General features: G+C 44.0%; 1 protein-coding gene across 2 annotated transcripts in view; it reads right to left on the bottom strand.

The window, feature by feature from the left end:
* The window catches only part of NTRK2 (neurotrophic receptor tyrosine kinase 2), a 338,528-nt gene that overhangs the window by 54,399 nt on the left and 267,666 nt on the right, over positions 1-16,463 (bottom strand). For both annotated transcript variants that reach the window (XM_043565698.1, XM_043565699.1), the window contains one exon: positions 12,850-13,084. In XM_043565698.1, coding sequence (XP_043421633.1) covers positions 12,850-13,084 — 235 coding nt within the window. The remainder of the gene's footprint in view (positions 1-12,849; positions 13,085-16,463) is intronic.

Genomic DNA, 16,463 nt, shown 5'->3' with positions numbered 1-16,463 from the left:
CACACAGATATACAACCATGCAGTGACAGCGAAGGCCAGCAGGGGTCTTCCTAGACTGCAGACCAGCCTGGGGGACCTTGCTCCTTGCAGGAGGAAGGCATTGCTGCTCTGATGTTGGCTTGTCCAGGAGCATGTCACATCACTTCGAACCTCCTGTTTATTCTGTCTTTTTTTTTTCTTTCCTTGTGTTGTCTTCGACAAAACATACCTAGAGAATGAGCCAAGCTCACCTCCTAGGATGATGGTGGGGGTTGGGGGGGGAGAGGAATCCTCAAATAATATTTCATTTACCAATTTGGAGATGCCATGGTTCAAAGAATCTAGACTTTGAGGATAAGAATAGTAGGGTATGATTGTATGATAGTAATTAACATTTAGAGTCTTTCCCACTGCAAGTCCTAAAAATCCATTAATTATTGTAATACCATCTCCATCAGGAAAATAATGGGTCAAGTTTGAGAAAATTTTTAATAGCACCTATCCTATTTTTAAAGCTTGATAATTAAGATCTGTTATAATGTTACCACTTGAATCTTTGCATAGATGAGCCCATGTTATGCCCTCAGCTACTTTCTGAAAATGCTGCTGATTAGGACCAGTACCAATTCTTAAACTTAGCTGCACATCAGACTTACCCAAAAAGCTTGCTAAAACTTAAAAAAAAAAAAAAAGCAAACCAGTTTTCATCCCCCTCCTCCAAGATGCTGAATTAGTTTTTCTAAGGTGAGGTTCAATAATCAAGATTTTTTGACAAAAGCACTGTGAGATATTGAGGTGTACGGTCAAGTTCAGGAGCCCAGAAGTGGGGAGCTCTTTAGTACCAGGTAAGATAATACTGCTAGGCCTTCATTAGCATGAAAAGAATTTGTCTTATAGTCAGACATCACAAATAACTGTGTGTTTAAAAATTCTCTTAGTGGAGCACAAATTAGGATGTGATTTGTCTGCAAAGTAGAATTTCTCAGCTCCTATGTCTGTACTAAGTTCTTATGACCAATAAAATGATCAGCAAGAGAGAGATGCTGCCACAACTCTGCAGAGGGATCCATGCTATTATTTTTAAGGACTTCATGTGTGTCCAAGAATAGGTTAGGTGGCTGCAACAATCTCTGAGGGTTTATAGTTTTTCATATCTGGACAAATAGACCAAGCAGATATGGGAACTAATTATTGGAAGGCAGAATTTGTTTGTAATGTTTCTTTGTTTGTTTAGTGAGAGAGAGAGAAACAGCATTAAAGGGGGAGGGGCACAGAGAGACAGGAAGAGAGAGAGAGAGAGAATCTCAAGCAGGCTCCACACTGTCAGCACAGAGCCCGACTCAAGGCTCCATCCTACAACTGTGAGATCATGACCTAAGCTGAAATCAAGAATTGGACACTCGACTGACTGAGCCATCCAGGTGCCCCTGGAGGACAGAATTCTAAGAAAGTTTTACAGAGTGTTGAGAGAGGAAGTCAAGTCATACTTGATTTAGGAGCGATTTCTATCCTAAAGACCCATCATGATGGATAGCAGTTTTACTTCCACACTTCCAAGAAGAATACCATACCATCTTTCTTGGAACCTCCTTTTAGGCAGTTATAAACAGTAAGACCCTAGTGAGTGCCTCATACCATGTGAAACATTATGGAGGTCAAAATTAGAAGATAAGCATCCTGCCCAAGAATCACGTGTAATTGGATCACCTAGTCTTGGTTGTAACTGTGGTCACATGCAATAGTCTTTAAATTCCCACCCTACCCCACCTGCTATTCTTTCCTTAAGGTCTAGGCCAAATCTTGTTTCCTCCAGAGAACTTTCTAGATTTCATTCCCACATTCCAATAAAAACCAATTTATCTCTACTCATAACATGTATCACACTATGTAGCATCAGAGTGATTCATTTATGTGTTTTCTCCTCAGGAGGCTTGTCATCTTCTTTAGGGAGCAGAGCATGTCTCACTCAGTATCTACAAATTGAAGAGGCATTGCTGAGAGCAATATATACAGTACCAGCTTGGACTAATTCATTTCTCCATCCAAGGTGTTCTGTCCCTGACCATAGGACAAAGACCGTGGGAAAATGTAAACAGTGTGGAACCTTATTAATATTTCAACCCACATATTTTTTCCCAAAGCCACCTTGAACCAATTCACAATTTGATCCTAGGGAATCTCTCAGAGGTAACAGGAAAGCTAAGATAATTTCCTCTTGCTCAATACTCACTGGAGATGGAGAAAATCTACTCTCGTACTTAAGTAATAATCTTGTGTAGGCAGGAAAACTTTAACTGTAGAAGAAGTATTATGTAAATGCAAGTTATTTAATTAGAAAGGAAAACAAAAAACCTTTACAGGAAGTAGCTGTTCTAAAGAGGTGGGAGAACTTGTTTTCTTTGCTGCAGCTTATAAGTGGTTCACTAATAGATTTTTGGAATGACATATTCATCATCAAGAGAGATGGCAACTGTCTTCAAGTGCTAGGCAAGATGGAGTAACAGAAAAGAGATTTACCTTCTCATGCGAAATAAGTAAAAAATGGCTTAAATTCAGATGAAACAATTATTTTCAAGACACTAGGTAACAGACAGTGGAGGACAATGATCCGTGAGAGATGAGAAACAGATACGATGAATCTTATCATTGTTAAGCTTAATTTGTTGAAAGAGACAGAGGTGGGGAAAACCAGATGGAGCTTGGCCAGCTCCCTAAGTTCAGGAGTTGGGAGCTGGGAGTCTGGGGAGATCAAGGCAGCTAGAGTGGAAAGGACAGAATTCTGGAAAAGGGAGAGCTGTGCACAGAAAGAACGCTGAAGATCTGCAGAAGGTGCCACTTGAGTGTTCAGCTGAGCACTCAACAGTGCATGCATGTGCAGACAGTATCAATGGCTGGGAAAGAATTCTTAGCCCAGGGGATCAGTGGAAGCCCAGTGCTCACAGAAGGTCAGAAACAGTGCTGATTCCCATGAAGACGGTGAAAACCTCATGATTCATGGGGACTTGGGTAGAGTGCCAGTAGATCTTGTCTCAGTAGCAAGGAATTATTAGCTCTAAAGTAAGCACTGGTCAGTCCTGCCTAATCTTAATAGCAACACACAAAGAAATAAAACTGTTTCAAGGCAATATAACCACATTCCAGAACAAAGCACAAAAGTATTTATAGGAATGAAAAAATATCCAGTACCAAACAAGATAAAATTCACAATGTCTGGCATCCAATCTGAAATTACCAGGCATACAAAGGGAGTAGAAAAATATGACCCATCGTTAGGAGAGAAATCAACCAGTGGAAATTGATCCAGGACTGGCACACATGTTAACACTAGAAAAAGCATACTGAAACATTATTATAAATGTACTACATATGTTTAAAAAATTAACTAGAGGCATGGACGATATAAGAAAAGCCATACTGAACTTCTAGAAATGAAAACTATAATGCATGATATGAAAAATACACTGTTTGGGAAGAATGGAAAAATAGACATCGAAGAAGAAAAGATTATGGAACTTGAAGATACAGTAATAGAAAATATTGAAGATGAAACACACAAAGAAAAGAGAATCCAAAACACAAAAGATTTCAATGAATCATAAGACAGTTTTAAATGGCTTAATATGAGTCAAATTGGATTCCCTAGGTGGTGAATAAGAGAAAGAGAAGAAATATTTGAACAAGTAATGGTCAAAAACTTTCCAAATTGATGGCAATTGTAAGGCTGCAAGTCCAAGTAATCCAAAGCATCCAAGCATAAGAAACATGAATGAAACTATATGAAGGCACGTTCTAATCAGATTTCTCAAGACAAGGAATAAAGAAATTATTTTCAAAGCAGCCAGAAAAAAAAAAAGAAACATTGTACACAGAGGAAAAAAGATCTCCCACTGAGAAATTCCAGTAGTTTAATTTTTTAACAACGATTATGTGCCACTTCCATTTATTGTTCTCAACAACCTTTAAAGGCAGGAACTCATTGCAAATAAATACATAGAGGCCACAAGGGTGCATAGGGTGAGTATCACATGATTTTCTTTACTCTTCCCAAAGTCATTCACTTTTGCTTCCTTTCATTCTATAGCAGAATCCCAGTTTTGTTTAGGTCTTTTACTGAAATGTCACACATCTTTTGGTTCCTTCTTCCCTAGAGTAGACTCCCAGTTTTGTATAGGTTTTCAGTAATAAGCCATTGATTTCTGCAAACCTGTTCAGCACTTAGTCTTTTTTAAAAGTTTATTTATTTTGAGAGGGAGAGAGAGGGAGAGAGAGCAGGAGGGGCAGAGAGAGATGGAGAGAGAACACCAAACAGGCCCAGCACTATCAGCGCAGAGCCAGATGTGGGGCTCGAACTCATGAACTGTGAGATCATTGACCTGAGCCAAAAGCAAGAATTGGACGCTTAACTGACTGAGCTACCCAGGTGCCCCATTTTTTGTTCAGCCCTTAGTCTTGCCCCACCTGTGACCAATGAGGTCACCATGAGGAGGCATCTGTGGAGGGGATGTTCTGGGAAAGACTTACTTTCTGATGAGAAGAATGTACACAAGAAGAAATTATCTGCTCCCTAAAGCCGCTCTGCCCCCATTCTCCCCTAATTGAAGTTTTGATGTGCTTGGAGTAGCTGCCACCACCTTGCAGCCATGAGGAAAAGACCAAGGAAACAGCAAGTGCCAACCCCCAGCCCTGGCACTGGGTGGCCTGTGAATCAATCAGAAGCTGCCCACATATGAACTTCTTGTCATGCTAACGAAGACAACTCCCTATCTGCTTCGACCACTGCTAGTAGCATATTGCTACCTTCCGCTAAATTCATTCTTCACTGATAGAAACATAAGATTAGAAAAGAGAAATCAGATTTGACTCCCTGCCTTGAGGACCTCAGTCCAATTTTCTTTCCTTTATACCCCAGCTAACTCTTCGTCACCAGCTTTTTAAGGGGTTCTGGTGTGAGTAATGAAAAACGTGGAATGTCACAGGCGTTAACAGCTGAAGCCTGACTGCTTCAAAAAAGGGGGAGAAAGTACCTGCTGAAGATGCCTCTTAGCACTTTGAGGAATAAGAATCCAGCTGGCGCTTCCGGGCCAATGAGCTATGGCCTCCCTTCATTCCCACAGCACCTGACAGCGTATTTAATTTCTGCAGGTAACACTTCCATGCAAAAGTGGACAGGCTAGTGACCCCAGGGATAAAGGACTCAGGAGACTAAAAAAAAAACACAAGGGAGATTTATTCCACATCCTGCTAACAGTCTTCACCAGTCTTCACTGGGAAATGAATGGGACCAGGGACCTGGACAAAAAATTTGCAGGCCAGTTCTTCTATGCTGGCCTTGGCCACTTTCCATACCCCTTCTTCAAAGGTCACATGGCATAGTGACATATTAAAGGCTCTGAGGAGACCTGAAGCACAGAAAATGATTACTTATCTTAGTGATTACGGATCTCTTTTCCTTGCGAACACCACTGACAGCTCACAGGCCCAGTTTGAGAGATGCTGCTCTACTCTAGGAGTGGGGATTTGGGGATCTGTTGGGCAGATCTATTTTCATAAGCTGACAAAATGCAATCTGACATGTTTCTTTCTGGCATAAAAACTCTCAGTGGCTCCCTGCTGCCAAAAGGACCAAGTCCAAAGTCTTTGGCATGGCAAACAGGTCCCCGCGAAATCTGATAATAGTCTCAATAGCCTACTTTGTTAGCCTGCCTGCAATGATTGCATGCAAAAGAGCCCCCATTCCCTGGCCACACACCATGGTGTTTACACTGCCATCTCCTTCCATTGCTCCCTCCCATGCCAACAATGTCTCCCTCCCCACCTGGCGTGGGTCCTCTTGCCAGAAGAACAATTTGGGGTTCATATTTTATATGCTAGCTCAAACGTCACACCTCTGTGAGCCCTACTCTGATTCCCAAAGTAGGCTGGTGGCCTCCTCTTTAGTGTACATGTCTCTTTTACAGCATTTATCACAATATCCCGGGTCTGAGATCTCTTCCGAGTCACAACCCATGTGTCTTTTTTATCTGGATGCCTTTACTATCTACTAAAGTATCTAGCACATAGTAGCTGCTTCATGCATGTGTGTCGAACAAATGAATGAATGAATGAATGAATGAATGAATGAAATGACACCCACCCTCTTGCAACACCAAACCATATGTAACAGGCTCTTAGGAAGGCTTGAATACAAATTAAGCCAATTTAGAATCTTGAGATAATTTATGCAAATCTAGTTTAATATAGAATTAGTCTGAACTCAATGTTCTGATTTCTCCCCGGCAGACAGGTTCCTCTGAACTGTGCTCTCTCTGAGTGTGGTGCAAAGCATAAATTGAAGATGATTTCATAAAATAAACAAGCTCTTAAGTTTCTGGGGCCACTTTAATCAAAAGACGTTAAATGGCAAGGTCTACAAGTGGTCCTGTGGAAGTTGAGTGATTGTGTATCATGTATTAAGGGGGAAATTAAGGAAATGATGTATGCAAAAAAGAGTTAATGACATTCCTCTATCGGGAAGGGACTGTGTTGCCTCTTAAAATGAACAATGTGCCTGGTTTCAAACATTCTAGGAGGAGTATACCACAGGAGATTTTTCTTTTCTTTTCTTTTCTTTTCTTTTCTTTTCTTTTCTTTTCTTTTCTTTTCTTTTCTTTTCTTTTCTCTTCTCTTCTTCTTCTTTCTTTCTTTCTTTCTTTCTTTCTTTCTTTCTTTCTTTCTCTTTCTTTCTTTCTTTCTTTCTTTCTTTCTTTCTTTCTTTCTTTCTTTCCTTCTTTCTTTCTTTTACTATAGTGTAAGAGCAAATAAGTTTTAGCTCTGGGATCTCTACTGAAAAGAAAATGGTCTGAGATAAGGGCATGCCTCTCTCCCTACTTTTACTTCCTGAAGCCAGGGCTCCCAGCCTCAGGGCCAGGCCCATCTGCAAATCTGAGTATCTTCTTTATTCTACAAGGCTAAAAAGTCACACTCATAAAGGCATTTCCTGATTCATGTCCTGTTCAACAATCATGCATTGGCCACCTAGTATGTGCCCTACCCAGTGGCGGTCTCTGTGGTTACAAAGATGTGTAAGACTTGTCCTCTTCTTGCTCCCATGTTAGTGAGAAGACACATATATGCACAAATTTCCATGATGCAATGTGCTTATGCTGTGATATTTATTTATATATTGGTGAGAATGCATTTATTAGTGAGATACATTTTTTAAAAACTTGAGTGTAGTTGACACGTTTTGGGTGTATGTAGCATAATGTATAAACTTGTCACATCACTATGCTGTAATGCTTATTTATATGAAGTGTGGAGGTACTATGGATTTGTGAGTGATTATTCTGCTTGGAGGAAATCAGGGAGGAGGGGAAACAGGAATTGTGTCTTAAGAATTAGCAGGTGGGAGAGGGCCTGGGTAGCTCAGTCGGTTAAGCGTCTGACTTTGGCTCAGGTCATGAGCTCACGGTTGGTGAGTTCAATCCCCGTGTTGGGCTCTGTGCTGACAGTTTGGAGCTTGGAGCCTGTTTCGGATTCTGCGTCTCCCTCTCTCTCCTTCTGCCACTCCCCAGCTTGCACTCTGTCTTTGTCTCTCTCAAAAATAAAAAATAAATAAAGAAAAGAAAAGAAAAGAAAAGAATTAGCAGATGGGGTGCCCAGGTGGCTCAGTTGATTAAGCGTCTGACTCTTGATTTCATCTCAGGTCATGATCTCATGGTTCCTAAGACCGAGCCCTGCATGGAGCTCTGCCCTGACAGCACCCACCCTGCTTGGAATTCTCTCTCTCCTCTCCTTTCTGCCCCTCCCCTGCTTACATGTTCTCTCTCTCTCTTAAAATAAATAAACATTAAAAAGATAAAAAGAATTAGCAGGCATTCACCAGGGAGATTCAGTGCTGTTCTCCATAAAGGGAATGATGTTGGTATTTTACACAATAAACCACTAAGCACATTTGTGGAATGAATCAAGATTGATCAATCAATCTATCAATCAATCTATCAATTGATCTTTCTAGAAACACTCATATTGCACAACAAAATTCCTTAAAAACTAAACACATTCTTCTCAATACCAAGGTATGAAAGTTAACGCTTGATTATTTCTTATGTGTTTCTCTGGTTCTTAAGTTATGTAAACCTTCCCCTAGCCTCTGTGGTTCAGGACTTTATTTTCCAGTTGGTACTGACGTTCAAATCAGTTCTTCTAGCTACTTGTTACATCTTCTGATTTGGGTACAATCCATCTTCTTTTCTTTCTGCAGTTAATAAATTGGTATTGAACACCTAAAGATGATTTCTTAGACGTTGTTGCTGGTATCACTTTAATACTTTAGGATTCTGACCATGGCCTTGCTTAGCCCATATATATTCACTTGCCTTTTTAAATGTCCACCATAAATTAACTTGCCGATTCTGCTTCCTTCTTTTCTCTCCTTAAGTGGAAGGTGAATTAAAGGATGGTCTCTCTTACCACCTCAACATAAAACTAAACCCCAAAGGGGAACAGGATTTCAAAGTTAGGATTTCAGATCTTCAGGGCTCTCTCCTCACCAACAGATCACATTCATTTTAAGCATACATTGGACCCAAAGAGTGAAAATCACCAAGGTGCACTTCAGGAAAATTTCAGTGGATCCACTGTGGCTCAGCAATGACCAAGAAGAGTGAGCTCCTCGGTTTCCAAAAGGCAGAATGTGGCAGAAATCTGGTTCAGATGTTTCCTAAATGCTAGGTTTTGCCAGTGAAGGGAAGGAATAAAAACCAAATAAAAGACTGGTACTGCAGAGCTGCTAATGAAAACAATTCAGAGGACATAAATGCTAGAGTAATTTTGAACTCGCCATATCAGGCTGGTTTCAATGCAAATGTACTGTTCCGATTTCTCCCTTCCTCGGGAGGATATAATTAGCTCAGCTGAAACAGGGTGGAAGCCTTGAGGCAGCCGTTTCCTGGGGCAGCCAGCTCCCCCATGATGGAGGAACAGCTGCCACATGCCTCTCCTGCCACGGATTGCACAGAGCTGTGGCCACCCCACCAGGTTGCTCATAAGCCACCACGAGCAGAAGGCTCAGGTTGCCAGGGGGATTGGCTCTTGCTTAAAGATAAGGGACATGTTGCTCCTCAACCTAGTTGACTCCAGGACTAATCACCATTCTTCCAGAGAAGATAGCTGTGGCAGACACAAAAATCCTTCCCTGCTGTTGTGGCGGAAGAGATTCTTAACATTGGTGATGACGGCCCCCACCAGCTACAGCAGTTCCTCCCCTTGGGGTCCGATGCAGGCTCTTGGAGAGGATAGGAGGTAAATAATGAAGAGAAACACACTTCAAGTGCTGGCCCAGGAGAAACCCAAACTCTAAAGAAAGCACATTCCCCAGCTACAATGACAAGGAGGATGAAATCACACCATGTTGGGAAGGGGATAAATGCAGGGCTTAGAGATGATCCAACTGGTGGAAAGCAAGAGTGCTCTGGGAAACAGCCATTGCAAGATGGTGCTGGAGTTCACCTGCAGAAACAGCAACAGCTTCTTCTTGTCCATTTGGCAGACTCAACAGAACGGAACCCACTGATTTGCTTTTGATATTTTAATAAGGAAAAACATTCTACAAATGAGTTCTAGGATGATAAATACTTTCATGGAACCAAAAGGTGAACAAGAATTTGTTTTCTTACTATCAAAATTGTCAGGTCTTACATCCATCATCCACTTTCTTACCCCCTTCTGCCCACCCCCACCTATAGCAAAGGCCAATGTAAGGCTGGTTCTTCTTCCTCATCTGAAGGATGAACAGGCAAATGGACATACAGATCCTGCAGCCACCACTGAGTACTGATCATGATGGAAAGGGGGTGGGGGGTGGGGTTAAAGAAATGTGACATCTGAAGCACATTTGCTAATGACTAGGATAGTTCCAAGAACATTCAACAGATAACGAGACTGGGAATCGTAATCTCCTCTAATGAATTCAGAAGAAAGTACTTCGGGAAAATGTCTCCTAAGCGGTGAATTTTCTTTTAAACAAATGTTGACAAAATAAGATAGATGACAAACAACAATACTTTTATAATGCGTACATAATCCAGACTAACTTCTTACGTTCATAATAATGGTCACTATTTTACTAGTATTTTCCTTTTTGGGTTGTTTTTTTAAAGAGATGAGATATAATTTATGTACCATAATCTTTACCTTTCTAAAGTACACAATTCAGTATGTTTATAAATATACTAGATAACCACCACCACTATGCACTTCTAGAACATTTTCATCACTGCAAAAAGAAACTCCACATCCAGAAGAAGTCACTCCTCATTCTCTATTCTCCCAGCCATTGGCAACCACTGATCTACTTTCTGTCTCTATGGATGGGCCTCTTTTGGGCATTTCATATAATGGAGTCACATATGTGACCTTTTGAGTCTGGCTTCCTAATTTACCATAAGGGTTGCATGAAGGTTCATCTGTGTTATAGCATGGATCAGTACTTCATTCCTTCTTCTTGGCCAATAATATCCCGTTGTATGGATCACCACATCTCGCTTAGCCATTTATCAGTTGATGGGCACTTCAGTTGTTCCCACTTTTTACCTATTATGGACAATGCTGTTATGAACATTTATGTACCCGTTTTTGTGTGAACGTATGATTTCAGCTCTCTTAGGGACATACCTAGGGGTGGAATTGCTGAGTGACACCATGAGTCTGTGTCGAACGTTTTGAGAAGCTGCCAAACCATTTGCCCAGGCAGCTGCACCACTTTGCATCCCTACCAGCAGTACGAGGGCTCTGATTTCTCCACATTCCTGTTAACACTTGTTATTGTCTGCCTTTATTACAGCCATCCTGGTGAGTGTGAAATGGTATCTCACTGGGGCTCTGATTTACATTTCCCCAATGACTAATGATGTTGAGCATCTTTTCATGTGCTTATCGGCCATTTGTGTATCTCCTTTGGAGATGCCTCTCTTAAAAAGTTTGCCAATTTTTTAAATTGGGGGCTTTATATTCTTACTACTGAGCGTTTCTATATTCTTCCTCTGATTTCTTTTTTCTAGAGGTTGTAGAAGGGGACAATGGACTCCACCTGGCCCCGTCCTGGCTTTGGGAATGAAGCATGATTTTATCCATTTGGATCAAGATAAAGTTGAAAAACATCTATTGAGTACTTATTTTGTGCCAAGCATTCTAAGACCTTTATTGACTTACTGCTAAAGAGAAAGCTGTTGCTTGGGCCACATGCTTTTCCCTTCGATGCTCAATCAGATCATTAAAGCTTTTCTTTAGGGAAGCACTCATGTGGTTCTTCATCTCTTGAGACCAAGAGATGTCCCCTACCCCTCCTCTCACCAAAGGAGCAGAGCTAGCAGTGGAGATGCATCCATTGGCAGGTAATATCTCCTGCCAAAGTTTAGATATCTAGAACAGACTAGTCATCCCTAGACTCAGAACAGGTGCTTTGAAGCTCCATTTTAAACATCTGAAGTTAAGACCATGCTCACGTTTCCTACAAATACACCCAAGAGACTCCTTTTCAATTTGGTTCCCACTCTTCCTTTGCCCCACAGGCTGTGGGCAATGCTTCCCAAGGTGACCAAAGGAGGAAACCCAACAAAACAACCTACAGAGGAATATGCAGGAGAGCAATGGATTCATTTTCTTAGACTACTTGTAGTGATGTTGGCTTAGCTAAAATGCAGAGGCATGAGAAGTGAGTAAGGCTATAGAGAGGGGCACAGGAAACAAACAGACAAGGCTCCTCAAAAGTAAATCATGAAGGGATGAACAAAGGCAAGGAGAGGCATTCTCTCTACCAGTGCTACCTTATCATGAAAGCTAGCTGAGTTCTGTGTTTTACCTTCTTAGGCTCTGTACACACACCACATTTATTCCTCTTCCTTCCTATTCTCTTTCTCTGCCCTTGAAAATCAGGTAAAACCACAAGAGAAGCAAATTGAGGGTTTGACGTGGTAGAACACCACTTCAAACCTTCACTTTCATTATCATGACTTCAAGGTTTCCAGAAATGTCCTTTTCCTCTCCTACCAAGATCCAAATCCACCTTGCCAAGGGGACCAATTCCAGGTGATCAGGGGATTTGAGTTGTTGTCTATAACTCTAGCCCCCAGTGCTTCTAGTGCTGGAACCCCAGCCAGGGGTGGCACTATTCAGTAGGAGGCAGAATAGAACCTCTTCCATCTCACCGAGAAGGCCACCAGCTAACCCACTTTCCACCAAGATGTCTCTGGGTGGTAACTTCCAAGGTCTACCATGCTATTATTTATGTAAACTAGTTCATCTTCAGCCACACCTCAAACAGAGGCTCCAGGAGTAATTTCACGGAATCAAACCCAAACCTCAAAACCCTTTAACCTGGGGCTCCTCTGGAGGAACCATTCATGGTGAGGGCTTTTCTCTTGGAGATATCACATACCACTCTGGAGAGCCACGGAAGCCACAGGATGGGTTTTATTGGCTGAGTTGTGTTCCCTCCAAATTTGAACCCCCAGTGCCTCCGCATATAGCTGTATTTGAGACAGGGTCTTCGAAGAGGTGATTAAGTGAAAATGAGGCTGTGGGTGGGGCCTTCATCTAATCTGATGGTGTCCTTAGAAGATGAGGAACTTTAGACACAGAGAGAGACACCAGGGATGAGCACGCAGCAAAAAGACCATACGAGGACGCCGAGAAAGGCACTGTCTGTAAGCCAAGGGTCAAAGCAACCTTGTCTTCACCTTGATCTTGGACTTTTAGGCTTTAGAGAAAATAAATGTCTGTTGTTTAAGCCCCTTGTCTCTGGCATTGTGTTACAGCAGCCCCAGCAAATGAATACAAGGGCCTCCCAGGGAAAGAGGGCCCTGGGGGCTCCCGGTGGGCACAGCCACTCACCCTGTAGTAGTCAGTGCTGTACACGTCCCGGGACATCCCGAAGTCCCCGATTTTCACCAGGAGGTTCTCACCGACCAGGCAGTTCCGGGTGGCCAGATCTCGGTGCACAAAGTGTTGGGACGCCAGGTAGACCATGCCCGCCGCTATCTGCTGGGCGATGTGCAGCATCTGGGACTGCGTCAGCTCTGTCGGCGGGTTGCCTTCGGCCATCAGCACAGCGTCAGGCCCGTGGGCCCTGTGGAGGACATGGAAGGCATTGCTGGAGCCCCAGCTTTTTCCTCCGGGGGCCCTTTGCTCCCATCAGCTGCTGGGGCTCAAGGGCTGCCTGACTTAGCTAAAGAGGGGAGAAGGATGCTTCACCCACAGGTGCACCCTTAAAGCCTTGAGAGCACCCAGGTTTCATTTCCCAGGGCATCTAGAATTCCCAGGGCCATGTGGACCTGAATGGTACCCTCCTCAACACACACACAGAGGTGTACATTTTAGGGGCTCCAGAGCTGGGCTGGGGCCAGGCATTGGCCAGAGCCCCTGACCCTGAGAAGCAATGGAGAAAGAACATAAGGGGAGAGTTTGGCTCTCTTGAAGCAATGGGTCATCGTGCCTTAGTGGGAACCCCAGCCCTCCCCTCTCAGCTATATGCTTCGGCTGAGTGCCCCCGACCTGGGCCAATGCCTCCAGAGTGACCCCACCAGGGCCAGAGCTCTGCAGCAGCGGTGGGGGGGGGGGGGGGTTGGGGGTTGGGGGGTATGGTTTTCAAGCTGCCCTCTCTCCTTCAAGCCCAACTGAGCAGAATGTCAGGGCACCCTCAGACATCATTCCCCGTGACAAATCCCATCTCCTCCTGCCCACCCCTCCCCCCACCTCCAGCTCAGCATGTGCACTGGCCACCACATGGAGAGCTTTTTGAACCACAATACATTGATTCTTTTACTGGGCTGAGTTTTATCCTTTCCACTATGGGGGGGGAGGGTGTAGAGGGAGTATGATATTTTATATCTTCTTTCTCTTAAATAGTTTTTTTTAAGATTATTTACTTAGAGAGAGAGAGAAAGAGAGAGAGAGAGAGAGACAGAGAGAGAGAGAGTACAAGCAGGGAAGGGGCAGAGAGAGAGGGAGACAGAGAGAATCTCAAGAAGGCTCCACACTGTCAGCGCAGAGCCTGATGCAGGGCTCAATCCCACAAACCGTGAGGTCATGACCTGAACGGAAATTAAGAATCGGATGCTTAATGGACTGAGCCACCCAGGCACCCATATCTTCTTTTTCTTCTGTCTTATGCACTTGGCCTTCTCCCAGCTGTGTGATGACTTAAGGTATCTAAACACTGGCATATGCTTTCGGGAGGGGGGGTGTCCCACAGTGAGGATGTGCCCTCAGCCCTGGCAGTCCCCACTCCGGAATCCTGCCAAGACCAGTGTTGCTGCCCCCGATGGCTCTGTAGAGCAAAGAGTAAAGGGTCCCTTTCTTCTAGAAGCTTCTGTGGAGGGGTCAAAGGGGTTCTCCCTCCCAGAGGCAAATAAGGGAGAAGATTTCCTTCAGGACAGTTGGAAGCACTCAAAATAAATATAGATTTTAAATGGATTTTAAAGTGGACGACCCCACCTGCAGTGTTCCAGAACGGTATAAGAATTTGCAAATAAAAGAGGCTGAGTGATCCCAGAACTCTCTGCTCCTTCTGTCTCTTCGTACCACCCAGACCTACCTCAGTCAGATGGTCTCACACTGCGGGTGGAAGTGCCTCCTTCCTGGCTCCAGCCCACAGTGATTCCCCTTTTCTGGATTTCCAAATCTCTTACTCTCATATTCCCTTAGAACAAGCACTGGAGGGGCACCTGGGTGGCTCAGTCGGTTAAGCGCCCGACTTAAGCGCCCGACCTGGCTCAGGTCATGATCTCACGGTTGGTGAGTTCGAGCCCTGCGTCGGGCCCTGTGTTGACAGCTCGGAGCCTGGAACTTGCTTTGGATTCTGTGTCTCCCTGTCTCTCTGCTCCTCCCCCGCTCACTCTCTGTCTCTGTCTCTGTCTCTCTCTCTCTGCCTCTTAAAAATAAACATTAAAAAAAAAAAAAAGAACAAGCACTGGACAAGGAGGAGGGGAGTTTTCCAGCACCAGAATCTAGGGAAGCTTTGAACTTGTCCAGTCTGTAATTTCCATCAGTCAAACATACAGATATGAGGCTGGGTGATCCTGTAGGTCCCTTGTGTCTCCAAATATCTGTGTTGAACCATTCCCAGGGAGGGGCTTCCTGTTTTTGTGCAAGGAGGTTCTGGTGCCCGTCACCTCCACTCAGACCCAGCCCCTGGTGCCTCCCCATTGTAGCACTGAGGAGCAGTGTGGGGAAATGCCCTGGGGCTCTGTTCAGCTCAAAACCTCTGGGCAAAGCTCAGGGTATCCAAACGGAATTTGAATCCCATCCTAGCACACTAGCTGTGACCTCAGGTGACCTGCAGAACCGCTCTGGACCGTCTTCTCATTCTGTAAAGAGGGGGTACCCACTGCACCCTCCTGACCTCACTAATACGAGCAATAACTGAGAGCTCGCTTGGGCTTTCGTGCAAAGCCAGCACTAAAGATCACTCCAATGTTGTTCTTCCCAGCACCCAAGGGGGCCGGGGAAAGAGGGGAAAGTGGGAATGTTGTCTCTTATTACAGGAGACAAAGCCCTGACTGTGACTTCAATACCAGCAGAGAGACCTAGAAGAACACACAAACTATGAGAAATCCTGAAATATCCCGAGAATCTAGGCCAGGATGGAATCTCCTCCATGGATCTAAATCAAAGAGTGAAATAACATTGCCGATTTGCCAGGAATCTAGACCCTTCTAAGAATCTATCAGTTGCAAAGTCTCCAGAGAAGACAGAGGCCAGTGCCATAGGCCACCTGTGCACAAAGCCCCATGCTCCAGCCTTACCCTCCGAAGGCCCCAGAAAGCTTTGACTCCCCAGTGCCTTCTGCACTCTCTGATACCACGTGCAGGTTGGGGCAGGCTCCGGCACGCTAAACCAATGGTTTCCCTGCTTGCTTGTGAGTACTTAACAGGACTCCTTGTAATGGGAGACACCTCTGCATGCTTTCTTGGAGCAGAAAGTCCTGCTGTAAGAGGGCAGGTGAGTCTTCTAACCAAGTTCTCAAGAGGAGTATAAATGAACTTAACACAGCAGCTCTCTGCTTCACTCCTCAGGTGACCCTGCAGCTCTTAGAAATCAAACCATGTTTACCTCTTCCAGGAGAACATGCCTTAAGAGGGGAAAAGCACCATTAGCACCCCGCTTGAGGAGCGGGAAGGCTCAGTGGGCTTCTAACAGGGGAAGCTGTTCACCGTTCCTCCGCTTATTCTCTCCAAGTGTGGGTTACAGCGGGCACTTAGCCACCCTGTCTGGCTCCAGAATGCCACGGCACACTACCTTCCTTCTGAGTTTTATCAACAGCTACCCCAAGAGGAAGTATTGCAGTGCTCTATGGGTTTTGCAGCCAGGATCTGTGGGTTTGAATCTCAGCTGTGTCACTCACCAGCATCGTGACCCAGTTTTTTGGACCATAAAATGGGAATAATGGTAATCATAGTTTATTAAGTTTATACAAGTTAAACCACTTAAATTGCTTAGAAGGCTCA

Source organism: Prionailurus bengalensis, chromosome D4 (assembly GCF_016509475.1).
Source record: "Prionailurus bengalensis isolate Pbe53 chromosome D4, Fcat_Pben_1.1_paternal_pri, whole genome shotgun sequence".
Lineage (NCBI taxonomy): Eukaryota > Metazoa > Chordata > Mammalia > Carnivora > Felidae > Prionailurus > Prionailurus bengalensis.
Note: the sequence above shows the minus strand (reverse complement) of the source record. Positions and strands in the feature narration are given on the sequence as shown.